Source organism: Vigna angularis, chromosome 6, assembly GCF_016808095.1.
Source record: "Vigna angularis cultivar LongXiaoDou No.4 chromosome 6, ASM1680809v1, whole genome shotgun sequence".
Lineage (NCBI taxonomy): Eukaryota > Viridiplantae > Streptophyta > Magnoliopsida > Fabales > Fabaceae > Vigna > Vigna angularis.
Genome location: NC_068975.1, coordinates 37,000,318 through 37,027,775, shown reverse-complemented (window position 1 = coordinate 37,027,775; position 27,458 = coordinate 37,000,318). Strand labels below are relative to the sequence as shown.

General features: G+C 35.7%; 2 protein-coding genes across 4 annotated transcripts; both read left to right on the top strand.

Annotated features, from left to right (window-relative positions):
- Nucleotides 1-954: 954 nt before the first annotated feature.
- On the top strand, nucleotides 955-10,955 carry LOC108323434 (BRASSINOSTEROID INSENSITIVE 1-associated receptor kinase 1-like). 3 transcript variants are annotated; one of them, XM_017555893.2, is made up of 9 exons: nucleotides 955-1,441; nucleotides 2,128-2,260; nucleotides 2,340-2,411; nucleotides 3,362-3,505; nucleotides 4,759-4,830; nucleotides 4,946-5,017; nucleotides 5,104-5,183; nucleotides 10,567-10,626; nucleotides 10,725-10,955. In XM_017555893.2, the coding sequence occupies exons 1-8, from the start codon at nucleotides 1,348-1,350 to the stop codon at nucleotides 10,605-10,607; spliced, it is 708 nt and encodes a 235-aa protein (XP_017411382.1). In that variant the 5' UTR covers nucleotides 955-1,347; the 3' UTR covers nucleotides 10,608-10,626; nucleotides 10,725-10,955. The 3 variants fall into 3 exon arrangements, with proteins under 3 accessions (XP_017411382.1, XP_017411383.1, XP_017411381.1); XM_017555892.2 differs by having other exon boundaries at nucleotides 961-1,441; nucleotides 10,586-10,626; XM_017555894.2 differs by lacking the exons at nucleotides 10,567-10,626; nucleotides 10,725-10,955 and adding an exon at nucleotides 6,685-6,953 and having other exon boundaries at nucleotides 957-1,441.
- Nucleotides 10,956-13,637: 2,682 nt separating this feature from the next.
- On the top strand, nucleotides 13,638-26,658 carry LOC108323433 (BRASSINOSTEROID INSENSITIVE 1-associated receptor kinase 1-like). The gene is made up of 11 exons (XM_017555891.2): nucleotides 13,638-14,091; nucleotides 14,782-14,914; nucleotides 14,994-15,065; nucleotides 21,200-21,343; nucleotides 23,203-23,274; nucleotides 23,392-23,463; nucleotides 23,550-23,629; nucleotides 24,348-24,476; nucleotides 24,575-24,916; nucleotides 25,215-25,609; nucleotides 26,018-26,658. The coding sequence occupies exons 1-11, from the start codon at nucleotides 13,998-14,000 to the stop codon at nucleotides 26,336-26,338; spliced, it is 1,854 nt and encodes a 617-aa protein (XP_017411380.1). The 5' UTR covers nucleotides 13,638-13,997; the 3' UTR covers nucleotides 26,339-26,658.
- The last annotated feature ends 800 nt before the right edge of the window (nucleotides 26,659-27,458 follow it).

Below are 27,458 nucleotides of genomic sequence, written 5' to 3'. Positions count from 1 at the left end.
TAATTTTATTTTTATTATTTTATTTATAAGTTTTTAATACAATTGTTATTATAATATAAATCATATTTTAATAAATATTAAAATATAAATTATATTAAATAATATTTAAATTTTAAATTAAATAAATTATTATTAGGGTGGTGAATAAGAAAGAAAAGAAAATGAAAAAATATTCATTAAAATTGAAAATGAAAATTTTTAAAAAGTTGAAGGTGTAGGATGAGATGTTAGAAGGTTAAAAATATAATTTTTGGAGGTGCAGGATGATATCTTGGAGGTGTAAAATGAAACACTCATCTGAATTTTATGAAAGGGTCAAGATACACGCAAACCACGCAACTTCTTCTTGCACCACCAAAAAATAATTTTCAGATTGCATAAATTTGAGAGCCAAAAATGCCCTCTTCATTATATAATTAAAAAATGAAATGATTTTCCAATTAAGTAATTAAAAAAAATTATTTAGATTTTTGTTTTCAATTGTAAAATTTTAGAAATATTTTTAACTTTATGTAATCTGAAAGTCTTTTTTTTTCGAATTGAACAATCCATCAAGAATAAACTGCCCACAATCTAACTTTTCGACAAAAAAATAAAAAATCATCTGAAGCCCATATTCCCTATTTTAGATAGTTTATTGTGCTAACCACTCTGTTTGAGATATGGGAAAAACTAGAGGTTTCTGATTAATTTTTGCGGAACATAATCAAATTTTTATTCAAGTTATAATTAATAAATTATTCACATAATTTTAAAAACTAAAATGAATTTAAGATTAAAATTAGTTTTTTTTTTTATATCTACCTCGTACAGATGTAAGCTGATGCTAAGTAATTATCGTACGTATACGAAGCTATTAACCTGTTAATTTCAATGAGATGGTTTTGGGCATGGAAGTCTAAACAAAAAAGAAGAATGATTGCATGACATAAATGGATGGAGTATTTATTTCTGTCGGTCAACAAAACGACTTGGTCAGTCTAACAAACTATTCAAAATAACGACTTGGTCAGCAATTTCTCAACAAAGGATGCAACATTCGTTGACTTGAGCTTTCTCTTTTCCTCGACCCTTCTCTCTCAAAGCCGTTCTGTGCATTTTCTGCTAAACCTGCGCACACCCAATTGGGATTTTAGCTCCAGATTCCAAGGCAAGAGTAGAAAGTGGAGAAAGAAGAGGACTTGAAGCTGCCCACAGTACGATTTTGGGTTGGCCAACAAGGTTAAGATGTTTCTGAGCTTGATGGGTGTCATGTAGATCAAGAGGGGCGTGCGGTTTAGGGAAGCAATTGTTTATGAAGGCTTGGTTATTATCACAAAGGTCAATTGTTTATGAAGTTGAAGAGGCATGGAGAGAGTAAATTCATCTTTTATGACTTCCTTTTTTGTTTGGGCAATTTTGGTGCTTGATTTGGTACTTAAGGCTTCTGGCAATCAGGAAGGTGGGTGCTTACCTAACTCTGAGGTTTTAATTGTTTCATAAATGTCTCTTCTCATTAAACAGCTGCTTCATAAAGGACTAGGATTAGGAAAATTCACTCTATTGTGTTATTATTATTTTTGCCCCCTTTTGATCTGGTATATGTTGTCCTTCAACTTGATTATTACTGCTGCATGTGTTATTTACTTGACAAATTGAACTAGAGAGGTTAATGTTAGACTTGGAGTATATTTCAGTTTCAGTGCTTCTCTAGATGTAATCTTAGAAAGCAGAATATAATCATATAGTTGAAAGGTTTGGACGATGTCCATAGCGTCGTTTCTTAGTTGGGAAGTGGGAATTGTTAAGCTCAGGGAATTAATCATAATTCGTATTGGAATAGTTTGTGATGAATGGCCTGGGTGAGACAGTTTATTGACTTCATTATCTCAGAGTGGCTTGTCAAAGTGGTTTTATTCTTGCAAAAAGATGTTTCTTTCCATTTGCTTTCCATTTTCAGTTGTTGGCAAGTTGTTAGGGGGAGTATTCTAAGGCTTACTAATTGTAGTTGGGTTTCATGTTTGTGATTCCTGAATCTTACAATTTCACATTGCACCCTGATATAGCAACACATTTGATCTCCTACTCCATTCAATTTAATCTTGGGAACGATTGTACCTGAATATTGCTTCTTTCTTCCCATCACAGGCGATGCCCTGAATGCATTGAAGAGCAGCTTGCTTGATCCTAACAATGTTCTTCAAAGCTGGGATGCTACTCTTGTCAATCCCTGCACTTGGTCTCATGTTACGTGCAATAGTTATAACAGTGTGATCCGTGTGTAAGTTAATATTTCATTTTTCCCTGTTGTTTTACCACTGTTTGACTACATGGTGAATTATTTATTTGTGTTTGGTCAGTGATCTTGGAAATGCAGAGCTTTCTGGTCAACTGGTTTCACAACTTGGTCAGCTCACTGATTTACAGTACTTGTAAGTTATGAATCTGATATGATATTGTTGAGCAACTTGATTCTTTCCTGCAGCTCATGCTTAGACTTATTTCTTGATTGATTCTCTTGTATTTCCTTTCTTCTTGCTTTCTTTGAAGGATCGCATATGCAGTAGCTCTACATTGGGTGGCATGGCATCTCACTATTTTTTTATTCTCTTTCGCACCCCTACATGTGCATGCACACCCATCCTCTTTCCCCTAACCCTCAAAATATATAGTATATAAGTTGCATCTCTTTTAGACCATGCTCACTGCACACTTTCCGCATTCCCTATACCCCTTAAGGCAGTTGGTAGTTATTTTAATTTTAGACTGAGCTCTTGTTCATTCATGCAAAAGATTTGAGCTGTTCTTCAATGACCATTGAATAGGAAAAGGGTTAAAGGATCTGAGAAAGGTAATTAGATAATCTTTTGTTTGTTTTATTTCTCAACCACAAAATATAGCCACTGTATACCTTCTTAAAATTGTGGTAATTAACCCCTCATTTGGAAGACCAGATGGACATGACAGAAAATAATTTGAATCAGAGGGACATGTGCTTAATCTGTAAATCAAGTTATAAGAGAAAGAAACCGATAAATCAGGGAAGCACTCGTATGGTTTAGCGACAACTACTCACAATCACAATGAAGTGTGCTTTTGTTTGCCTTCTCATATTCTGTATAAAAATTGTAAAGGCCTTAACCACCTGTTTTCTACTGTTGAAACAGAAACTTCTGGCATTTTCCAATGACTTACTTAATATCAGTTGGGTTTTACAGATAGTTGTATGAGTTGCTAAAGCCAAAGAAAAGTTGTATTGTACATAACCATCAATATCTGTTTGTCTGTTTCCACTCTCAATTGTGAATATTTTCTGTCACCCTTTAAATATTTGTTGGATGATTTTACCCACACAAATCTGAGTGTTGTTTTTCAATGACAGGGAACTTTATAGTAATAATATATCTGGAAAAATTCCAGAGGAGCTTGGGAACTTGACAAACTTGGTGAGCTTGGATCTGTACTTGAACAATTTAACTGGTTCTATACCAACTACGCTGGGCAACCTTGCAAAACTACGTTTCCTGTATGGCATACTATCTTTATTCTCATGTCTTTGCTGTGCAAAATTATTTAATTAAGTTCCGTTTTGTTTCTCCCTTTAGCACTTCATTCTTCTTTTTCACTTTTTCATGCAAAAGTGATAAATTTCGCAGCCTACGACATACCCATTTAGGTTTTAATAATGCCTTTGATATACATGCGGAGATGGGACAAGTATCATTCCTATTTTTACTATTGCCGCTATTGCTATTGTTATTATTACTTGATGCATTAGTGTGACCAGGTGAGCAAACACAATCTAGTGAGATACATGAGGTCAATGCTGTTAAAAGTAGTCTTAATTGCACCTTTGGCCCCTCTATCTTTGATTGTGTGTGATTTTGAACTCTGAAGTCTGGTTTAGCCAGTTAAGTTACTTTGTTATCCAAATATCTGATGGGGTTTTTAATGAAATTGGGATGGGAAATAAATTTTTAAGTTTAGCAGTAAGAAACTGAGGAAACTTGATAAAAGTTTAAGGATATTATATTATTTTAGATTAAGGTTTGAAGAAGGAAAAATTTGAGAGTTTTTAATGACATTTGATGTTTTGGTTGGTGAATTTTGAGCAAGAGATAATTCAATTTAAAAATATTTTGAATTAAAATTTGTGAATAAAAGGGTTTTAGGTGGAAGAAATTTGATGGGGATCAAGTTTATTTGATTATAAAAATAAAGGAATTTAATTAACTAAAAAACTCTTGTGGACCAAAGTCTTTCATCTTCCAAACAAGAGGGGACAAATGCAATTTGACCTGCTTATCAGAGTTCAACCATGAGTTTTAGTGACAATTTCTTTTTTGGGGTTTGCTAATCCAACTTTTCCATTTTAATCTGGTGAAAGCAGTATAAAGTGTTTTTCACATGTTTACACTGATCAATTCATTCTGTGTCAAAGATGCAACAAATTTAATGCAATAATTGTTCATTTACTTCCACATTGACGGAGGGGTTGTTGGATGGTGATGTTCAAGAAATGGACCATTATCAACCTTATCATTTAAGTCATTCATGTACTTGTATAGGAGTTAAATTATGATGTATCAGTGCCGTCTGTTTCCGGAGTTAGAGACACTTCTCATTTTTTACCAAATCACTTTACAAACTAGAAATGTTCTTCTCTCTTTGCGCCAAAAAATATTTATTCTATTCAAATATTTGAAAATTGTTTCCTGTTATGTCTTATCACACTACTCTATCAGTATCTTATTTTGCTCATTTTTCTATCTGAAATAGGCGTCTCAACAATAATACCTTGACGGGAAGCATACCCATGTCTTTGACAAAAGTTTATTCTCTGCAAGTTCTGTGAGTGTCACTCCTATATTTACATTTTCCTTGAGTTACTGCTAAAGTACATTCCCATTTATACTAGTTTCATATATTATATGTAACCTGAATGAACTGTAATTTTGGAATACAGTGATCTCTCGAACAACCATCTAACAGGGAATATCCCAGTGAATGGTTCATTTTCATTCTTTACCCCCATCAGGTTGGTACAAATAATTAAGTTATTTTCTATGGTTATTGTTGAGGGACAACCTGATAATTTTTCTAATCCCATGTTCCATTTCACAGTTATAAAAATAATCCTGGCTTGATACAGCCAAAAAACGCTCCATCTCCAGTTTCTCCAACTCCACCACCAGCTTCTTCAGGTTTGTTGAGGCTTGTTTATCATTCCCAATGATTTAAACTGATCAATAATAACTTGAGGTTGCAACTTCAATTTAAAATATAACTATAGCATGTTCACAGCCATCTTGAATTAAAACTGAACTCAATCTTTGTTCTGAAATTTTGATTATAAAACCTGGCTCTGATGACACTGAACTCCACTCTATTAGGTCTACTAGACTTGAAACAATGTCAAATAACAATGACGACTAGACCTAAAAGTTTAAGCTGCTAAGCAAACACCAATGATGGTTTTTTAAACAAGTCTATTAATGCTATGGGAATTTTCTTGTCTTACCTTTTCTTCTTTTATATGCTGTCTCAAACTTTTCTCTTGATACCCTTTCCCCCTAACACTTTGTTTATTTAAATGGATTTGGGGGAGAGTGATTGAATGGATTTGAAGGTAAATTTTTTGTTGATTATTTGAGTGGATTTGGAGGTAAGTGAGAATAGATTTGGAAGTAAATTTTTTTAATCTGTCACATCAATCAAATCCTACACTAATTCTTACAAACTTTAGTTTCAAATCCATTCTCACTTATTTCTAAATCCACTCAAATAAACAAAAAATTCATCTTCAAATCCATTTAATCACTTTCCTCAAATTCATTCAAGTGAACAAAATCTAAATTACGAGGAGAAATGTAAGAGATGATAATTGATAGGCACAGTCTATGTAGCTTTTTTCTAGATATTTATTATGTAGTTATATGGAAAAGGGTGAATATTTTTCAACAGCAGTATCCTTCTGAAGACCAACATAACTTAATGTCAGCTTCTCTAACTCAGTTGCATGTTAACTAAATACATAAAATAAGACTTGGGTTTATGATTATATAAAATTATTAGTTTTTATTAAAAATACATATTTTCATCTAACATTCAAATAAAATATTTAAAAAGAATGTGAATGGTTAAAACCTCTTTTTGTTAGAATAGAAGTTATAAAAAAACCTTAAAAATAACGTGACACAATAAAATTAAACATTACTAAATGACAAAATAAAAAATGCTTGTATTAAATTTAAATACCATGTATGTAGTTCTATTAATTATTGAAAAATATTGTTGATGGACTGAAAATTGTTATTTATTGTTGAAAGAAATATACGTGATTTGAAATTTTTTTTATCTGAAATTATGATTTATGTACATTTTATTATTTTAAAAATAAAAGATATTTAAAAAAAACGATATTCACACAATATAAAAACGGTATAATCTTCTATTTTGTGGAAGATTCGTCCTTCTCAGTTAAGTTATAGTGTCGGTGCTTCAGGTCATCCACTCTTAGGATTTAGTCTCTTTATGTCTTCTAGTCTTTGTCGTATTTCAAAATAATATTCATAAAATATCAGATGCTTTGGAAAAAAATTAAAGGCATCTTTAAAATGTTATAAACTCCAATTAAAAAATCTCTTAATTCCTGCATCGGTATTTTAGGGACACTAATTGACAAAATCTCTTTTAATTTTTCAGGGTAAAATAAAGAGAGAATAAGTTAAAAAATGGAAAATAAAAAGTAAAAAGATTAAAAAAGCAAAAGCGCTGGATAAGACAGTATCGAGCATTGAAAGTTGAAAGACATGTATGAAAACATAATGGACTGGACCACAGAGAATAATAATGCAGTGAGCTAAATGGGCTATTTTTATTTTTCCTTGTTCCAAACAAAGCATGGTGTACGTATTCCTCTAATTTCGTGTACAAATGTGAAAAAGAAAAAAAGGAAAGTGCCACTTACTACCATTTTTATCTTTTATTTCCACGATATTCAAATAAGGCTAAAATTCTGAAACGACAACGAGCAATAATTAGTTTGATAAGTTTCTAATGCAGAAGACTCAGACAGAGAAACCTTGGTATACTAACGGAAGAAGACAACATAACATTCGACGATGAAAAGAGAGAGTAAAAGTTACTAAGAATTTGTCACTTTTGGGTTGGAAGATAAGATGAGACTCTATGCTTATCTTGTTTGCGATCCAGTATTCAACCTTTTTTCCTAGAAAAAAAATTATAATACATAAATATAGTAATAAAAACAGCCCAAGAGTAGGCTAATAAAATAAATGAAAATTAAAGCGGTTAAAACAGATCATCCAAATTAATATGAGGATGCTTTAGTCAACTTAATCCGACTCACTTAGTAGAGAGTTGAAAAAACTCAAACTCAAAAGTGTCTTTCCATAGGTTGATGAATTAAAAGGATTGACTTACTAATTCATTTTACGCGTTTTTTTAATTTAAAAAGAAAATATAATTTAATTTAATCTAAAATGATGTTAAATTTTAAAGAAGATTCAAAATAAAAATAATATAATTTTAATATAATATAAAATCATCTTAAACTTTAAATATAATAAAAAACAAACACAAGAAAACAATATTAACTGTGTTGGCGAGTCAATCTGGTCTACCACAGGTTCAACGAGTTAATAAGATTTTTATTGGATCAAATTCATAATTGATCCGTATCAAAATTTTAATTTTTTTTCAATCCAACCTAGTTCAAACATGTGGTGAACTAAGTTGATTCATGAGTTTCAACTCATTTTGACCATATTAGCAAAAATAAAATTATTTTTAATTTAAGGAAAATTGGAAAGAAATAAGGAACAAGGGTGATTAAATGAAGAAAAAAATCTATAAATTTAATGGATAAGTTAATTTCATATTATGCAAGATCGTAGTTCGTTTTATATATTAATTTAAAATATAATATAATAAAAAACTAAAAACTTTAAAAAGAAAAAAATTGGTTTAATACCCAATTTTGTCCCCACTTTGGTTCGGAAATCTCAAGTTAGTCTCTTTTTAGAAATGTAAGTGCAATGGATCCTTACTTGTAATTATTTGAGTCTAATGAGTCCCTTCCGTTAAATAGAAGGAAACGGAGTTAGTGGGCTGATGATGTGACATCCCTTTGGCTTCCATTTATATTTCTGATAGTCTTTATCAGGTCTTCCATTTTGGATACAACTAAACTGTTCATCGATCAGATTGCAAGACCCCGGTGCATAGAGAGGATAAGAATCATCTTTAATCCATTCCCCATCAAAAAAATCACACTTGATCAAAGCCTCAATCTTTTCATCCTCCACCCCAGAATCCATTTCCTTGTTCCCATTCTTCTTTTTCTTCACCAGGGAAGCCGTGTAATTACTATGCACAACTCCCTCTCCTTTCACGGGAGAACTCAAATTCTCACGGGGACTTCCCCCTGAAACCTTGGGCGCAGAAGCAACACCATTCGAAGAATGATTTGACTTGTTTAAAGCTTTATCCTCATAAGAAGTTCCAGAAACTCGGGTATGATTGGAAGCACTTGATGGCTCTTTATTCACAACACGATCACGCGGCACGGGCACGCCGCCTTCCTCCACCAGCGTCGCCCTCGCCTCCGGCACTGACACCAGCACCTTCATGATCCCCGCCTTCACCGCCCTAAGCTTGTTCTCCTTCACCGTGCACAGCGAGTATAGCGCCGTCGACGCGTCCTTCTTCGCGCGGTGGCCTCCTTGTTCTCGTCGTAGAGCGAGAGATTCAAAATCGCGGTTTGATTCCTGGAGCTGGAGGTCCGGCGAAGAAATGAGTGAAATCAACGGGGACAGTCGGCGTCCTCGTCGCGACAGCGAAGGTCGAAGCAGGCGCCACAGATCTGGCCGCGGTTGAAGAGGGCTTCGCTGAGTGCAGCGGTGGCCATAAACGCAGAAATTTCAGCCATAAGCGCTGCAGACCACGTAAGCACGCAAACAATTACGTCTTGACACCTCACAAAGACAACTGCCACATCATCAGCCCACTAACTCCGTTTCCTTCTATTTAACGGAAGGGACTCATTAGACTCAAATAATTACAAGTAAGGATCCATTGCACTTACATTTCTAAAAAGGGACTAACTTGAGATTTCCGAACCAAAGTGGGGACAAAATTGGGTATTAAACCAAAAATTTTTTACGGATGTTACCACATCCTTATCCATTTTAATAAAATTTTAAAAGTATTTTAATTATTATTTAAAATAATAATATATAAATTAAATTATAATAATTATTTTATTAAATAAAATAAAATTAATTTATAAATAGTTAAGTAATAATTTTAAAAAAAATTAAATAATATTTATATATTAATTTAAAAACTTAAAAAATCTAAAAATTTAAAAAAAAAAAAACTAAACGGATGTGCGGATGTCCCACATCCGTTGAAGAATTTTTTCTTCAACGGATGTCGACGTCCGTTCAAGGAAAAAGGTGGGGTGTAGGAGATTTTAAGATATAAAGGATAATTTTGGAATTTAAAAAAAGTGTGGTGGTACAAGAAGCAATGTGTGGTGGTGTAGGGAGTAATACCCTAACATTCGACGATGAAAAGAGAGAGTAAAAGTTACTAAGAATTTGTCACTTTTGGGTTGGAAGATAAGATGAGACTCTATGCTTATCTTGTTTGCGATCCAGTTATTCAACCTTCTTTCTAGAAAAAAAATTATAATACATAAATATAGTAATAAAAACAGCCCGCTAATAAAATAAATGAAAATTAAAGCGGTTAAAACAGATCATCCGACTTAATCTGAGGATACTTAAGTCAATTTAATCTGACTCACTTAGTAGAGAGTTGAAAAAACTCAAACCTAAACTGTCATTCCATAGGTTGATGAATTAAATGGATTGACTTACTAATTTATTTTACACGTTTTTTTAATTTAAAAAGAAAATATAATTTAAATTAAAATAAATGTCAATCTAAAATGATGTTAAATTCTAAAGACGATTCAAAATAAAAAATAATATAATTTTAATATAACATAAAATCATCTTAAACTTTAAATATAATAAAAAACAAGCACAAGAAAATAATATTAACTGTGTTGGCGAGCCAATCTGGTCCATCACAGATTCAACCTGAGTTAATAAGATTCTTATTGCATCATATTCATAATTGATCCGTATCAAACTTTTAAATTTTTTTTTCAATCTAACCTAGTTCAAATATGTGGTGGACCGGGTTGATTCACGAGTTTCAACTCATTTTGACTGTATTAGCAAAAATAAATTTATTTTTAATTTAAGGAAAATTGGAAAGCAATAAGGAACAAGGGAGATTAAATGAAGAAAAAAATTTAATGGATAAGTTAATTTCATATTATGCAAGATCGTAGTTCGTTTTATCTTTGTATTTTCTTGTATAAATATTTATGGAGTAATTTGTGTAAATAATATTGATATAGATATTCATGACTGGAAGATTTTAATGGAATAAGTTAATAATTAGAACTAAAATTTCCTGGCTTTAAAATTTATAGAAGATGTTGACTGTTCAAAATGAAATTGATGGTTTATTATGGGTTTTAAACAGAAGCCTTTTTGTGTAACAGAACAGAGGCCTCTCTCTCATGATTCGAGGCCCATGGACATGGTAAGATAGACAAACACCCTGTAATTCCAAAATTACTAACGGCACCCCATACTTGTTGTAATTTGTGATCCAACTAACTTAGGGCTCTGTTTTTCTAGTTTGGGACACGTTGAAACAGACATACGGGAATGCAGGAAAGACAAAAAAGGTGACTACAATCTCTGCAGAGACAATTTAAGCTTCTGTTAATGACAGACCAGGAAACAATTGCAGAATATTTTAACAAGATTCAATATCTTGTTAATTCTATGATTGTGTGTGATGAAGACATTATATACATTTTGCAAAGTTTATTCTAGAAATCTTATTCTAGAAAGCGTATTCCAAAATACATTTGATGTGTTTTTTAAAAAATAATTCTTGAAATTTTGTTATGAAAATCTTATTTAAAAAATTCTAACATGGAATCCAAAGCCACTTGTACAGAGGGTAAAATTGTCACTTCAAAACTTCTAAGGGTGTGTGAAAAATATTTGGGGGTGGAAGAAGTAAAAGCCCAATGCAAAAGAGCAAATCTGAATTTTATGAAAGGGTCAAGGTACACAAACCACGCAACTTCTTCTTGCACCTCCAAAAAGTAATTTTCAGATTGCACAAATTTGAGAGCCAAAAATGCCCTCTTCATTGTATACTTAAAAAATCAGACGATTTTCCAATTATGTAATTCGAAAATATTTTCAATTGTACAATTTGAGAAATATTTTTTACTTTATGTAATCTGAAAGTCAATTTTTTATTTTTCGAATTGAACAATCCATCAAAGAATAAACTGCCCATAATCTAACTTTTCGACAAAAAAGAAAAAAATCATCTGAAGCCCATATTCCCTATTTTAGATAGTTTATTGTGCTAACCAATCTGTTTGAGGTGTGGGAAAAACTGGAGGTTTCTGATTAATTTTTGTGGAACATAATCAAATTTTTATTCAAGTTATAATTAATAAATTATTCACATAATTTTAAAAATTAAAATGAATTTAAGATTAAAATTAGTTTTTTTTTTTATATCTACCTCGTACAAATGTAAGCTGATGCTGAGTAATTATCGTACGTATACGAAGCTATTAACCTGTTAATTTCAATGAGATGATTTTGGGCATGAAAGTCTAAACAAAAAAAAGAAGAAGAATGGATTATAAAACACTGCATGACATAAATGGATGGAGTAGTTGTTCCTGTCGGTCAACAAAACGACTTGGTCAGTCTAACAAACCATTCAAAATAACTTTAATCTTCCTTTTTTATTGTGTGCTATGACCCTTTGCTTTATTTTACTCCTTTAGATATTGTAGTGATTCTGTTTATCTTAATGAAAGTATAGTGAATTAAGTTTTATTGCTTTAATGATAAATAAAATTTCTATCTACTTTAATGAAAGTTTTAATGTGTATTGATAGATAAGATTCTAACCGACCTTAATCAAAGCCCTATCAATCAAAATTAATTTGAAACATTAAGATAATAAATGGGAATATAAATGTGCTGTATAAATACAAAAATATTTGTCACAAAATAAATTTGTAATATGAAACAAATATACTGAATAATATAATAACTTTTATTACGAGTAAGTACCATCAAATAAAGGTAAACAATTCTGTTTTAGTAAGTGTTAAAAAAAAAGGAAAAAATGGGAAAAATTCTCATGCTTAATATTAGAGCTTACGGGTCACAATCCGCGGACTAATAAGGCTCACCACGGGTTCGAGTTGAGTTTAAAAAAATTATATTTTGTTATGCGGGTTAGATTTCAATTCGGTTCATACGGGTTAAACTCGTGGTGGGCCGGGTTAGTCCACCAACCCACCTACCTAATTATATTTTTATTTTAAAAAAATTATTATTATATTTGTTTTGCTTGAAAAAATTATTTAAATTCCTTATTTTTAAAATTAATTAAACACTTGGGAGTGAAATTTGTTTAGATTTGAATTATAAAAAGTTTTTAATTTTTTTTATTTTAAAAAAATTGTATTTAAGTGAGTCAATGAGCCAATCTGGTTTACCCACCAACCCGTGGTGGGTCGAGCCAAGTTCAAAATTTTCTGACTCGTTAATAAATGAGCAGGGTTATGTTGACTCACTAAATGACCAATCCGTAGTGGATCGGACAGAGTGGCTCATTTTGACCGTTCTACTTAAAATAACATATACACTATAACAACTATATTAGAATGATTATGCACTTAATATGATTTTCTCCTAAACTATGCGGTTCCATACTGATTAATAGTAGAATGGTATTGACACTAAAATCCGCAAATGCATAACATTATGCTAAGAGGAATAATGTTGGTATCCTATGCTATTTCATAGATTTATACAATCAAAAGATGTAAGATATGAGTATCAAAATATACAAGAAAATGGAAATGTACAAGAGAGTTACTAATAAAAGAAATAGACAGAAAAGAAATACGAGGAGAGAAAAAGATAAAAAGAAAAAGTGAACAACAACGTGCTTGTAGCATGGTGATGAATATTTTTCAAAAGTTGAAACAGCTAAGCTATGTATGTAATGTAACACGCAGAACGTGAAACAAGTAAAAAATTGAAAACAGAGCAAGTTAAAATAGCAACAATTATTTGACTAAAAAGTGATTAACCACGATTTTAGGACTACAATGTAAATTTTTTACGAGATAAATTATTGTGTAATAATTGTGTTTATTATTTATTCAATAACTTTTGTAAACTATAGTAATTGTAGTAAAATAATTAATGATTTTTTACAAAAACGTGTTTTTGTGTGTTCTATGTTTGAATTGAAGTTTGAACATTGAAAGCTTCTTGGGGCACTGTGTGGGGACAGTCACAGGCGTGCAAGCGTGCGTGTTTGACCCAACTTTCTTATTTATTACCGTTCCAAATACCAAACTCTCTCTCTCTCTCTTCTTAGCATTTTTCAGCTGAATTTTACTTTCTAATCACAGTTCATACTTCATAATTCATATTCATGTAAATAAAACAAAGAAAAACCGTAATAGTATAATTTTTAAAATTAAAAAAGAAGAAAAGAATAATTAGAATAGAAGCAGCAATTTCTCAACAAAGGATGCAACATTCGTTGACTTGAGCTTTCTCTTTTCCTCGACCCTTCTCTCTCAAAGCCGTTCTGTGCATTTTCTGCTAAACCTGCGCACACCCAATTGGGATTTTAGCTCCAGATTCCAAGGCAAGAGTAGAAAGTGGAGAAAGAAGAGGACTTGAAGCTGCCCACAGTACGATTTTGGGTTGGCCAACAAGGTTAAGATGTTTCTGAGCTTGATGGGTGTCATGTAGATCAAGAGGGGCGTGCGGTTTAGGGAAGCAATTGTTTATGAAGGCTTGGTTATTATCACAAAGGTCAATTGTTTATGAAGTTGAAGAGGCATGGAGAGAGTAAATTCATCTTTTATGACTTCCTTTTTTGTTTGGGCAATTTTGGTGCTTGATTTGGTACTTAAGGCTTCTGGCAATCAGGAAGGTGGGTGCTTACCTAACTCTTTGAGGTTTTAATTGTTTCATAAATGTCTCTTCTCATTAAACAGCTGCTTTATAAAGGACTAGGATTAGGAAAATTCACTGTATTGTGTTATTATTATTTTTGCCCCCTTTTGATCTGGTATATGTTGTCCTTCAACTTGATTATTACTGCTGCATGTGTTATTTACTTGACAAATTGAACTAGAGAGGTTAATGTTAGACTTGGAGTATATTTCAGTTTCAGTGCTTCTCTAGATGTAATCTTAGTAAGCAGAATATAATCATATATAGTTGAAAGGTTTGGACGATGTCCATAGCGTCGTTTCTTAGTTGGGAAGTGGGAATTGTTAAGCTCAGGGAATTAACCATAATTCGTATTGGAATAGTTTGTGATGAATGGCCTCGGTGAGACAGTTTATTGACTTCATTATCTCAGAGTGGCTTGTCAAAGTGGTTTTATTCTTGCAAAAAGATGTTTCTTTCCATTTGCTTTCCATTTTCAGTTGTTGGCAAGTAGTTAGGGGGAGTATTCTAAGCCTTACTAATTGTAGTTGGGTTTCATGTTTGTGATTCCTGAATCTTACAATTTCACATTGCACCCTGATATAGCAACACATTTGATCTCCTACTCCATTCAATTTAATCTTGGGAACGATTGTACCTGAATATTGCTTCTTTCTTCCCATCACAGGCGATGCCCTGAATGCATTGAAGAGCAGCTTGCTTGATCCTAACAATGTTCTTCAAAGCTGGGATGCTACTCTTGTCAATCCCTGCACTTGGTTTCATGTTACGTGCAATAGTGATAACAGTGTGACCCGTGTGTAAGTTAATATTTGATTTTTCCCTGTTGTTTTACCACTGTTTGACTACATGATGAATTATTTATTTGTGTTTGGTCAGTGATCTTGGAAATGCAGACCTTTCTGGTCAACTGGTTTCACAACTTGGTCAGCTCACTAATTTACAGTACTTGTAAGTTATGAATCTGATATGATATTGTTGAGCAACTTGATTCTTTCCTGCAGCTCATGCTTAGACTTATTTCTTGATTGATTCTCTCGTATTTCCTTTCTTCTTACTTTCTTTGAAGGATCTCATATGCAGTAGCTCTACATTGGGTGGCATGGCATCTCCCTAATTTTTTATTCTCTTTGGCACCCCTACATGTGCATGCACACCCATCCTCTTTCCCCTAACCCTCAAAATATATAGTATATAAGTTGCATCTCTTTTAGACAATGCTCACTGCACACTTTCCGCATTCCCTATACCACTTAAGGCAGTTGGTAGTTATTTTAATTTTAGACTGAGCTCTTGTTCATTCATGCAAAAGATTTGAGCTGTTCTTCAATGACCATTGAATAGGAAAAGGGTTAAAGGATCTGAGAAAGGTAATTAGATAATCTTTTGTTTGTTTTATTTCTCAACCACAAAATATAGCCACTGTATACCTTCTTAAAATTGTGGTAATTAACCCCTCATTTGGAAGACCAGATGGACATGACAGAAAATAATTTGAATCAGAGGGACATGTGCTTAATCTGTAAATCAAGTTATAAGAGAAAGAAACTGATAAATCAGGGAAGCACTCATATGGTTTAGCGACAACTACTCACAATCACAATGAAGTGTGCTTTTGTTTGCCTTCTCATATTCTGTATAAAAATTCGAAAGGCCTTAACCACCTGTTTTCTACTGTTGAAACAGAAACTTCTGGCATTTTCCAATGGCTTTGATAGGTTCTTGGGATCAAGAACCTATGGAAAAACACTCGAATACACACAAAGGCAATTTATCTGAATTATACAGCCTCCTTTTATTGAAAAGAATGAAACGAATCAACACGAATGGTGATACAACGTAACCCGAGAGCTTAACCTCCCTCCAAAGAACTACAAGAGTTCCCGCCAAACAATAACACTCCAAAGACTCCCCAACCAACCACTAATCCCCCCTTTTTATATCACTTACTAACAGCATTAACAGAAACTATTCCTAACTGCCTTGGCAGTTAGGCTCTGTGACTTTACCCCTCCTCCTATATACAATTAACTCCCTAACATTACTCCCCTCTCCTCTAACAACCTTGTCCCCAAGGTTGAACTCCGGATATTGCTCTTGTATAGTCACCTCATCTTCCCATGTGGCACTCTCTTGTCCCCCTTCTTGCCATTCTATCAAAACTTGGGGTATGTCCTCTGCTCCCAGTTGTCGAGTTCTCCTGTCCAGCACCTTGGCTGGTCTAAACATTGGTCCATCTGCTTGTAACTCAGCTGGAAGCTCTTTTTCCACTTTCTTCTCCCCCACAGCTTTCTTCAGTTGGGAAACGTGGAATATGGGATGGATTCTGGCTGCCTCTGGTAATTGCAACCTAAACGCAACTTTCCCTATCTGCTGTAATACCTCAAATGGTCCATAATACCTTGCCGATAGCTTCAGATGTAAGCGAGTTGGCATGGATGATTGTCTATGGGGTCTAATCTTTAAATAGACCCAATCGCCTATCTTAATGTCTGATTCTTTCCTTTTTTTATTTGCCTGATTACTCATCACCTCTTGTGCGTGCCGTAAATGCATTTTAAGCTGTTTCAAAGCTTCATCCCTTGTCATCAAATCTTGAACAACCGACTCCACCGCTGTCTCCCCAGGAATAAACCGACTCAAAGCCGGAGGGGCTCTGCCATAAACTATTTCAAAAGGGGAACACCTGGCTGCACTTTGATAACTAGTATTATACCAGTACTCAGCCCAAGGAAGCATCAACTTCCAACTCCTTGGCTGCTCTGAGCAAAAACACCTCAAATATCCCTCCAAAATTCTGTTCACCACTTCAGTCTGGCCATCCGACTCAGGATGATATGCGGTGCTCATACTGAGCTGAGTACCCTGCATCCTAAAGAGCTCTTTCCAAAATACACTTAAAAACAGGGGGTCCCGATCACTGACTACTGACATAGGGATCCCATGTAACCTTACTATTTCTTGAACGAACTTCTCTGCCACCGTGCGAGCCGAATAAGGATGTTTCAAAGCAATAAAGTGGCTATACTTACTCAGCCTGTCAACTACCACCAGTATTGCGTCAAACCCGTGTGACTTGGGTAGCTTAACAATGAAATCAAGGCTTATTTCTTCCCAAATAGCTTGTGGAATTGGTAATGGCTGCAAAAGACCCTGAGGAGAAGCAGCTAAGTACTTATGCTGCTGACAAATCACACAACCCGCGACGAACTCTGTCACTGTTTTCTTCATCCCTGGCCAATATAACGATTGTGCAATTTTTCGGTAGGTACGAAACACTCCAGAATGGCCCCCGGTACTCGTCACATGAAACTCTGCTAGAAGCTTTGGAATCCAATTTGATTTAGCAGATAAAACCAACCTTCCTTTATAGTGAAGGCGGTCATTCTCCAACGTATATGCGTCGTGGCTAGTTGGATCCCCCTTAAGGTCCTCCATTATCTTCCAAAGCGCAACATCTTCTTCCACTTCTTTCAAAACCTCTTGGAAATCATGCCAATAAGGCCTGGAGATGGCTCGTAGTTCTCCCTCCTCCATACCACCTTCTTCTCGTCGGGATAAAGCATCTGCTACCTTGTTCGAGCTTCCCAACTTATAAACTATCTCAAAATCATACCCCATCAACTTGGCTATCCAATTTTGTTGACTGTGTGTTGTTATTCTCTGTTCCAGCAAATATTTGAGGCTGCGCTGATCAGTAAAAACCACAAACCTCCTCCCCAGAAGATAGGGTCTCCAATGTTGGATGGCCATGACCAACGCCATCAGCTCCTTCTCGTATATGGATTTAGTACGCGACCCCTCAGACAGCGCCCTGCTAAAGAAAGCAATGGGCTTCTTATTTTGCATTAACACAGCTCCCACACCACTCCCTGATGCATCACACTCCACGTGAAATTCTTGTGTAAAATCGGGCAACGTCAGTACCGGTGCAGACGTCATCGCAGCTTTCAGAGTTTCCATGGCTGTCCTGGCTCTCTCCGACCACTCAAACTTCCCCTTTTTCAACAATTCCGTGAGGGGTCTCGCTAACTCCCCATATCCTTGCACAAACCTCCTATAATACCCCGTTAAGCCCAGAAATCCCCTCAATGCTTTCAGATTTCGGGGTTCTTCCCATTCCAGCACTGCTTTCACCTTATCTCGGTCCATCTCTACTCCTTGCTCCGAGATTTGATGTCCCAAGTATTGAATTCTCCGTTTCCCAAACTCACATTTTTTTGGATTGGCCACCCAAATATGCTGTTCCAGTAGCTGCAGCACCAAATTTAAATGGTGGAGATGTTCTTCCCACGAGGAGCTGTATATCAAGATGTCATCAAAAAAAACGAGCACCCATTTCCTCAAGTAGGGCGCCATTAATCTGTTCATGGCACTTTGGAATGTTGCTGGTGCATTCATTAACCCGAACGGCATCACCAAAAATTCAAACAAGCCCTGGTGAGTTCTGAAAGCCGTCTTGTGGATATCCTCTTCCCCCATCCGTATCTGATGATACCCCGCCTTTAGGTCCAACTTAGAGAAGAACCTGGCACCCTTAAGCTCATCCAATAGTTCTTCAATTACCGGAATAGGGAACTTATCCGGTACAGTGGCTTTGTTCAATGCCCGGTAGTCTACACAGAATCTCCAGCTTCCATCTTTTTTTTTCACCAAAATTACCGGGCTGGAAAACGGACTCTGACTCGGCCGAATGATGCCCGCTCGCAGCATATCTGCTACCTGTTTCTCCAGCTCTTCTTTCATGAAAAAAGGATACCTATAAGGTCTTACGTTTATAGGATTTGTGCCCTCCTTAAGCACTATTCGGTGCTGCGCATCACGTGAAGGCGGTAATCCACCTTCCTCCTGAAACACCTTGTAATGGGCATGCAGAACTGCTCTGATTTCTGCCTGCTGCTGCCCCGTCAAATCAGCCATCCCGTCACCGTCTACCCTGGGTTCCACTATGCACATTTCCCAAACCAAGAACCATGACTCAGCATCCGTGATCTTTGCTAGTGCGCCTGGCTCTACCAGCTGTCGAGCCAGGGCTGGATCGCCGATAATCGTCATCTTCTCGCCATCCACTACATATTGCATGGACATCTCCCTCCAGTTAACAACCACTTCCCCCAATTTTGCCAACCACGCAATACCCAATATCAAATCGACTCCTCCTAGTTCAAACACATGCATGGCTTCCTCCACCGTCACCTCTCCCAGCTTCAATTCCACCTTCTCACACCTTCCGCTCGTCCATCTCTTACACCCGTCACCCAGACTCACGGCGTAGGAGGGTGTTTCTACCATCGGAAGTCCCAGTTCCTCCACCAGTTTTCTGCTAATGAAGTTATGGCTGGCTCCGCTGTCAATCAAGACTACCACGCGTCTTCCTCCTATCAGCCCGGTCAACTTCATGGTCTTGGGAGGTGTCAGACCCTCCGCCGAACATGCTGAGAGCTCCATGGGTTTCACCTCCAGGTTAGCGCTTTCCTCCAACTCCCCTTCCTCATCTTCTGCGAGTAACAGTACTCGTAACCCCCTTTCCGCACATCGGTGACCCGGTGCAAACGGACCTCCGCATCGGAAACATCTCCCTTCTTCCCGCCTCTTTAGAAACTCTGGGTAGGGCAAGTTTCTAACCATCCGATTCTTGTTTTCTCCTCCGGTCGTGTTATTACCCTTCGCGTTGGTGCTATTCGCCACTGCCGAACCGTCTCTTCTGGCCGGGCCCACTCCGTTTGTCCCGCCGATCCTTGTCGCAAAACTGCGATCTCCCTCAGCCCTTAAGATTGACGCCGAGGTTCGAGTACCCGCTTGAGTCACCTTGATCCCATTCCACGCTCCTCCGCCTCCACGGTTTATGGCGCTCTCCACGTCTCTCGCCACCCTAATCGCAACCATCAAATCTGGGGGACCCTGGATTCTGACTTGGCCCTTAATGTCTTCCCGCAACCCCGCCAAGAAGAAACCCAGAATCAACTCCTCTGACAGGCCCTGGGTCTGACCCAGTAACATCTCGAAACTCCTTACAAACTCTTCAAGCGTTCCCTCCTGTCTCATAGTGGCCATTTGTTCGTAGACCGTCCCCCTGGACCCACCCCCGAAGCGATTAATCAACCTCGTCTTCAAACCCATCCATGTCCGGTTCTTGGCTTTCTCCCGCCAATACTTGAACCAATAACTCGCGCTCCCCTCCATGCTAATGTAAGCGAGTTCCACTTTGTCCTCCTCAGCCACTTTCTGGATTTCGAAAAATCTTTCGGCTCGATTGATCCAGATGTATGGGTCTCCGCCTTCAAAGGATGGCAATTCCACTTTCTTCCTCCAGTTGTGCGATATTCCCCCAGTATCGCCTCTCCCCTGATTATCATTCACTGAACTGCTGCTTCCCTCAGAACCACCCCCTTGATGGTTTGTACCCCCACTCATCAACCTCATCATTTGTTGCAAATCGCGTCTGATTGCCGCGGTCTCCTCTTTAATTCCCTCCATTGTGATCTCCAAGTTATCCAGTCTTCCCTCCGTCTCGCTACCCATCACTGGTTCTCCTCCTATCGAATCCGGCAGGTCGGACCATATGATAGGTTCTTGGGATCAAGAACCTATGGAAAAACACTCGAATACACACAAAGGCAATTTATCTGAATTATACAGCCTCCTTTTATTGAAAAGAATGAAACGAATCAACACGAATGGTGATACAACGTAACCCGAGAGCTTAACCTCCCTCCAAAGAACTACAAGAGTTCCCGCCAAACAATAACACTCCAAAGACTCCCCAACCAACCACTAATCCCCCCTTTTTATATCACTTACTAACAGCATTAACAGAAACTATTCCTAACTGCCAGGCAGTTAGGCTCTGTGACTTTACCCCTCCTCCTATATACAATTAACTCCCTAACAGGCTTACTTAATATCAGTTGGGTTTTACAGATAGTTGTATGAGTTGCTAAAGCCAAAGAAAAGTTGTATTGTACATAACCATCAATATCTGTTTGTCTGTTTCCACTCTCAATTGTGAATATTTTCTGTCACCTTTTAAATATTTGTTGGATGATTTTACCCACACAAATCTGAGTGTTGTTTTTCAATGACAGGGAACTTTATAGTAATAATATATCTGGAAAAATTCCAGAGGAGCTTGGGAACTTGACAAACTTGGTGAGCTTGGATCTGTACTTGAACAATTTAACTGGTTCTATACCAACTACGCTGGGCAACCTTGCAAAACTACGTTTCCTGTATGGCATTTTATCCTTATTCTCATGTCTTTGCAGTGCAAAATTATTTAATTAAGTTCCGTTTTGTTTCTCCCTTTAGCACTTCATTCTTCTTTTTCACTTTTGCATGCAAAAGTGATAAATTTCGCAGCCTACGACGTACCCATTTAGGTTTTAATAATGCCTTTGATATACATGCGGAGATGGGACAAGTATCATTCCTATTTTTACTATTGCCGCTATTGCTATTGTTATTATTACTTGATGCATTAGTGTGACCAGGTGAGCACACAATCTAGTGAGATACATGAGGTCAATGCTGTTAAAAGTAGTCTTAATTGCACCTTTGGCCCCTCTATCTTTGATTGTGTGTGATTTTGAACTCTGAAGTCTGGTTTAGCCAGTTAAGTTACTTTGTTATCCAAATATCTGATGGGGTTTTTGATCAAATTGGGATGGGAAATAAATTTTTAAGTTCAGAAGTAAGAAACTTTGAGGATACTTGATAAAAGTTGAAGGATATTATATTATTTTAGATTAAGGTTTGAAGAAGGAAAAATTTGAGAGTTTTTAATGACATTTGATGTTTTGGTTGGTGAATTTTGAGCAAGAGATATTTAATTTATAAATATTTTGAATTAATATTTGTGAATAAAAGGGTTTTAGGTGGAAGAAATTTGATGGGGATCAAGTTCATTTGATTATAAAAATAAAGGAATTTAATTAACTAAAAAACTCTTGGGGACCAAAGTCTTTCATCTTCCAAACAAGAGGGGACAAATGTAATTTGACCAGCTTATCAGAGTTCAACCATGAGTTTTATTGACAATTTCTTTTTTGGGGTTTGCTAATCCAACTTTTCCATTTTAATCTGGTGAAAGCAGTATAAAGTGTTTTTCACATGTTTACACTGATCAATTAATTCTGTGTCAAAGATGCAACAAGTTTAATGCAATAATTGTTCATTTACTTCCACATTGATGGGAGGGGTTGTTGGACGGTGATGTTCAAGAAATGGACCATTATCAACATGGCTGTATGAAATTTTTTCTAGTGGCTGCTGTGACTGATCCGTTGTGTAGTTTTATTTATTATAGCGGCAGCTGAAATTACTTTTTATTATGCATATTTTGTCATCCCATATTTTAGATAATTAAGTCTATGAGCATGACAGTATTTTGAAGGATTGAACCCCAATTATTCACATAATTCTTTCCGTGCAAATTTATTTATGTGAAAGGGATTTTGCTATGCGTGTCTGTTGGTGGTGGGTTGAAGAAATTTAGAGATGCCTTACCTGTAAAATTTCCAATCCTTATCATTTAAGTCATTCATGTACTTGTATAGGAGTTATGATGTATCAGTGCCATCTATTCCCGGAGTTAGAGATACTTCTCATTTTTTGCCAAATCACTTTACAAACTAGAAATATTCTTCTCTCTTTGCGCCAATAAATATGATAACAGTAATACCGTTTGGTCCCTTACTGCTACACCGTTTGGCTTTACTGTGTTTACCGTTCGGCTCATGCTTTCTTCTCTCCTCCTCTTTCTGTTTTTCTGTTACAGTTTCATTCATATATATATATATATATATATATATATATATATATATATATATATATATATATATATATATATATATATATATATATATATATATATATCCTCTTGTATCATATTGTACACAATGAAATAATACATCCTTCTCTCCCTTCTCTTTTTCTATTCTTCATGATTTTTCTTTTCATTACTGCGTAATAAACTTATGATGGTTTTAAATATTTATTCTATTTAAATATTTGAAAATTGTTTCCTGTTATATTCTTATTACACTACACTATCAGTAGCTTATTTTGCTCATTTTTCTATCTGAAATAGGCGTCTCAACAATAATACCTTGACAGGAGGCATACCCATGACTTTGACAAATGTTTCTTCTCTGCAAGTTCTGTGAGTGTCACTCCTATATTTTTACATTTTCCTTGAGTTACTGCCAAAGTACATTCCCATTTATACTAGTTTCATATATTATGTGTAACCTGAATGAACTGTAATTTTGGAATACAGTGATCTCTCGAACAACCATCTAACAGGGAATATCCCAGTGAATGGTTCATTTTCATTGTTTACCCCCATCAGGTTGGTACAAATAATTAAGTTATTTTCTATGGTTATTGTTGAGGGACAACCTGAAAATTTTTCTAATCCTATGTTCCATTTCACAGTTATCAAAATAATCCTGGCTTGATACAGCCAAAAAACGTTCCATCTCCAGCTTCTCCAACTCCACCACCAGCTTCTTCAGGTTTGTCGAGGCTAGTTTATCATTCGCAATGATTTAAACTGATCAATAATAACTTGAGGTTACAACTTCAATTTAAAATATAACTATAGCATGTTCGTAGCCATCTTGAATTAAAGCTGAACTCAAACTTTGTTTTGAAATTTTGATTATAAAACCCGGCTCTGATGACACTGAACTCCACTCTATTAGGTCTACTAGACTTGAAACAATGTCAAATAACAATGACGACTAGACCTAAAAGTTTATGCGGCTAAGCAAACACCAATATTGGTTTGTTAAACAAGTCTATTAATATTAATGCTATGGGGATTTTCTTGTCTTACCTTTGCTTCTTTTATATGCTGTCTCAAACTTTTCTCTTACCCACTGATACCCTTTCCCCCTAAAGGACGAGGAGAAAGGTAAGCGTTGATAATTGATAGGCACAGTCTATGCAGCTTTTTTTCTAGATATTTATTCTGTAGTTGTATGGAAAAGGGTGAATATTTTTCAACAGCAGTATCCTGAAGACAAACATAACTTAATGTCAGCTTCTCTAACTCAGTTGCATTATGCCTCACACTTAGAAATTTCACTACTTGGGGTTGGTGTCTCGTGGTTGAATTTAACAGTGGGGGTATAATTATATTAAATCTTGGGTTTCTTATTCCATTCAATCACAAACAATTCTTGAATGGAGTTATAATTTCTTATTTAATCCGTCAATCCTTTTCTTCAGGAAATAGTAACACTGGAGCTATTGCTGGAGGAGTTGCTGCTGGTGCTGCTCTGTTGTTTGCAGCCCCTGCAATTGCACTTGCTTATTGGCGAAGAAGGAAACCTCAGGATCATTTCTTTGATGTTCCTGGTTAGTTGAATGACAGAAAGATGACATATACACCGATAAATGCTGGATATGATGGCCATAACTTATTTGCTGATATTTTATCTGTTCTTTACTGGCAGCTGAGGAGGATCCTGAAGTTCACCTTGGTCAACTTAAAAGGTTTTCGCTACGTGAGCTGCAAGTTGCCACTGATAACTTTAGTAACAAACACATTCTGGGTAGAGGTGGATTTGGAAAGGTTTATAAAGGACGCTTAGCTGATGGATCTCTTGTGGCAGTGAAAAGGCTTAAAGAGGAACGTACGCAGGGTGGGGAGCTCCAATTTCAAACTGAAGTGGAAATGATCAGCATGGCTGTGCATCGTAATTTGCTTCGGCTTCGTGGTTTCTGTATGACACCTACTGAACGATTGCTTGTGTATCCTTTCATGGCTAATGGAAGTGTAGCATCATGTTTACGAGGTACCCCTATTATTTGAATTGCACTCATTCATAATTTTCTTATGTATAGAACTTTTCTCTCCTGTCCTTTCTCGTTTCAATGTTATAGTATTCAATGCCAAAATAATTTCTAGTGTATTTTGATTTGTTATAGAAGAAAAAGAATTCCGTGTTTCCAAGATTTTTCCAGGCAGCAACTTAAACAAATTTCTTAATAGCTCAAAATTTCAAATACAGATGAATGCTGTTTATGTTGAATTCCTGCATGTGCAGTTTTATACTGAAACTGATTTTGTGTTTGTTGATCTTGTTGTTGAAGAACGTCAAGAGGCTCAACCACCACTTGGTTGGCCAGAACGGAAGCGTATTGCTCTGGGTTCTGCGAGGGGGCTTGCTTATTTACATGATCATTGTGACCCTAAGATTATTCATCGTGATGTCAAAGCAGCAAATATTTTGTTGGATGAGGAATTTGAAGCAGTTGTTGGAGATTTTGGTCTAGCAAAACTTATGGATTATAAAGATACTCACGTTACTACTGCTGTACGTGGAACAATTGGACATATAGCGCCTGAGTACCTTTCAACTGGAAAGTCTTCAGAGAAGACTGATGTTTTTGGATATGGTGTGATGCTTCTTGAACTCATAACTGGACAAAGGGCTTTCGATCTAGCTCGACTTGCCAATGATGACGATGTCATGTTGCTTGATTGGGTAGGAATTAATTACTTTAAATATTTAATTAGTACTTGAACAACTTACGATAACTGCACTGTCTATTAATCTCTTCACATGGTTCCTTATGCTCTAAATTATCAAGCTTACTATGTCCCTTGCTGATTTGTTTTTATTCATGCTTTCTGGAGCCCCTGCTTCAACCCTGGAAACTTTGCCTTATACTAATTTAAGAATTCAATTAACTTTTTAAGAACAATTCTGTTTCAGCACCTTCTTGTTTCTTGGTTTCTTGATAATCTCATTTCATTTCAGTAGAGGGTTCTGTAAAAAAAAAATTAATCTCTTTTTACTGACTGTTCCTTAGAGTGTTGCTCATGTTATATGTAATATTAACACCAAGGAATGGCTGATCATTGATGGTAACTGACATTGTTCTGAGACCAGGTTAAAGGACTTCTCAAAGACAGGAAATTGGAAACACTGGTAGATGCAGATTTACAGGGCAATTATATTGATGAGGAGGTAGAGCAATTAATCCAAGTGGCACTGCTATGCACACAGGGCTCTCCTATGGAAAGACCAAAGATGTCTGAAGTGGTCAGAATGCTAGAAGGTGATGGTTTGGCTGAGAAATGGGAGCAATGGCAGAAAGACGAGACCTTCCGGCAAGACTTCAACAACAACATTCATCACCCTAATGCAGCAAATTGGATAGTAGATTCAACTTCCCACATCCAACCAGATGAACTGTCAGGTCCTAGATGATCCACATTCTATGAACAAGTGAATACACAATTCTGCCTGACTAGGCTTTCTGTTGGAAAGGGACATACTTCTGATTTGTGCATATGATTTTCACCCCTTCTACCTACCTCTTCTCTTGTTTTCATCCTTTTGAAATTATCTTCTGTGCTCAGATTACATGCCCATTGATCATGTTGTGATTATTAAAGGAAGAAGTTTGTAATTTCTATTGGGTTATCAAGTTGCAGAATGAAGTGTATGTTACAAGCAACTTTTGTCATTGTATGTATGAGAAATTAGAATAGATCTTTATGGAAATAAATGAAATTCTATTATCAATTTCAGACAAGAATATTATTTCAGTAGTTTATTGAGGGGCTTAAGAAAAAAATACTACTTGACTCATTGATTATTGTCTTTTAATGGAGGGCATTGCATTGATTATCTGTGGAAATGTGTTCATATGGCTATCCAATCGATTGTTCAGTTTCTCTTTTGAAATCTGTTATTCGCCAAATATGTATGATTATGTTGCTCCAAATAATATGTCGATGAATTAATCCATCCATGAAGTGGAACGCTAGAACACACTTCGATACCATGGCATCCAATCATTTTTTGTAGATTATCTTCATAATTTACCCTGCAAGTGCTAACTAGCTAAACTATTTCTTCTAAACAAATGTGGGATGCACATATAACTTGTTAGAAGGAGTGTTTTTTTTCCTGGTTCTTGCACTAATTACGAATAAATTATACCTAATAATGATAAGTTGCAGTGAGCAGACGTAAGCTGAATTTTGAAGAGATTAATTTTTTTTACAGTGATTTTGGGAAGACTATGTATTTATTATTATTCAATTCGAAGTTGTTTTTTTCTTGAATAACTGTTATTAGGAGAAAGTATTTACTGGTTTTATAAATGACTAAATTTTCGTAAAGCATTTGGTTGGCCATCTTGAGGGAACTCTTTCTCTCAATCTCCTTTTTTTTACAAGATTTAATCTTGTAAATTCTGTTAAATACTTAGTTCAAACTTAAATAATTAAGATTTCAATTACTTTGATTAAAATTTTTCATATTTTTAAATGTCATTTAAATTTTAACTTTAGAGTTGCATTATATATATATATATATATAT

Coding starts and splice junctions, on each gene's coding strand:
- LOC108323434 (XM_017555892.2), top strand. CDS start 1,348: ATGGAGAGAGTAAATTCATCTTTTATGACTTCCTTTTTTGTTTGGGCA. Junction 1,442..2,127: donor GGCTTCTGGCAATCAGGAAG/GTGGGTGCTTAC, acceptor TTCCCATCACAG/GCGATGCCCTGAATGCATTG. Junction 3,506..4,758: donor CTTGCAAAACTACGTTTCCT/GTATGGCATACT, acceptor TATCTGAAATAG/GCGTCTCAACAATAATACCT.
- LOC108323433 (XM_017555891.2), top strand. CDS start 13,998: ATGGAGAGAGTAAATTCATCTTTTATGACTTCCTTTTTTGTTTGGGCA. Junction 23,275..23,391: donor GTTTCTTCTCTGCAAGTTCT/GTGAGTGTCACT, acceptor TTTGGAATACAG/TGATCTCTCGAACAACCATC. Junction 24,917..25,214: donor TGTAGCATCATGTTTACGAG/GTACCCCTATTA, acceptor TTGTTGTTGAAG/AACGTCAAGAGGCTCAACCA.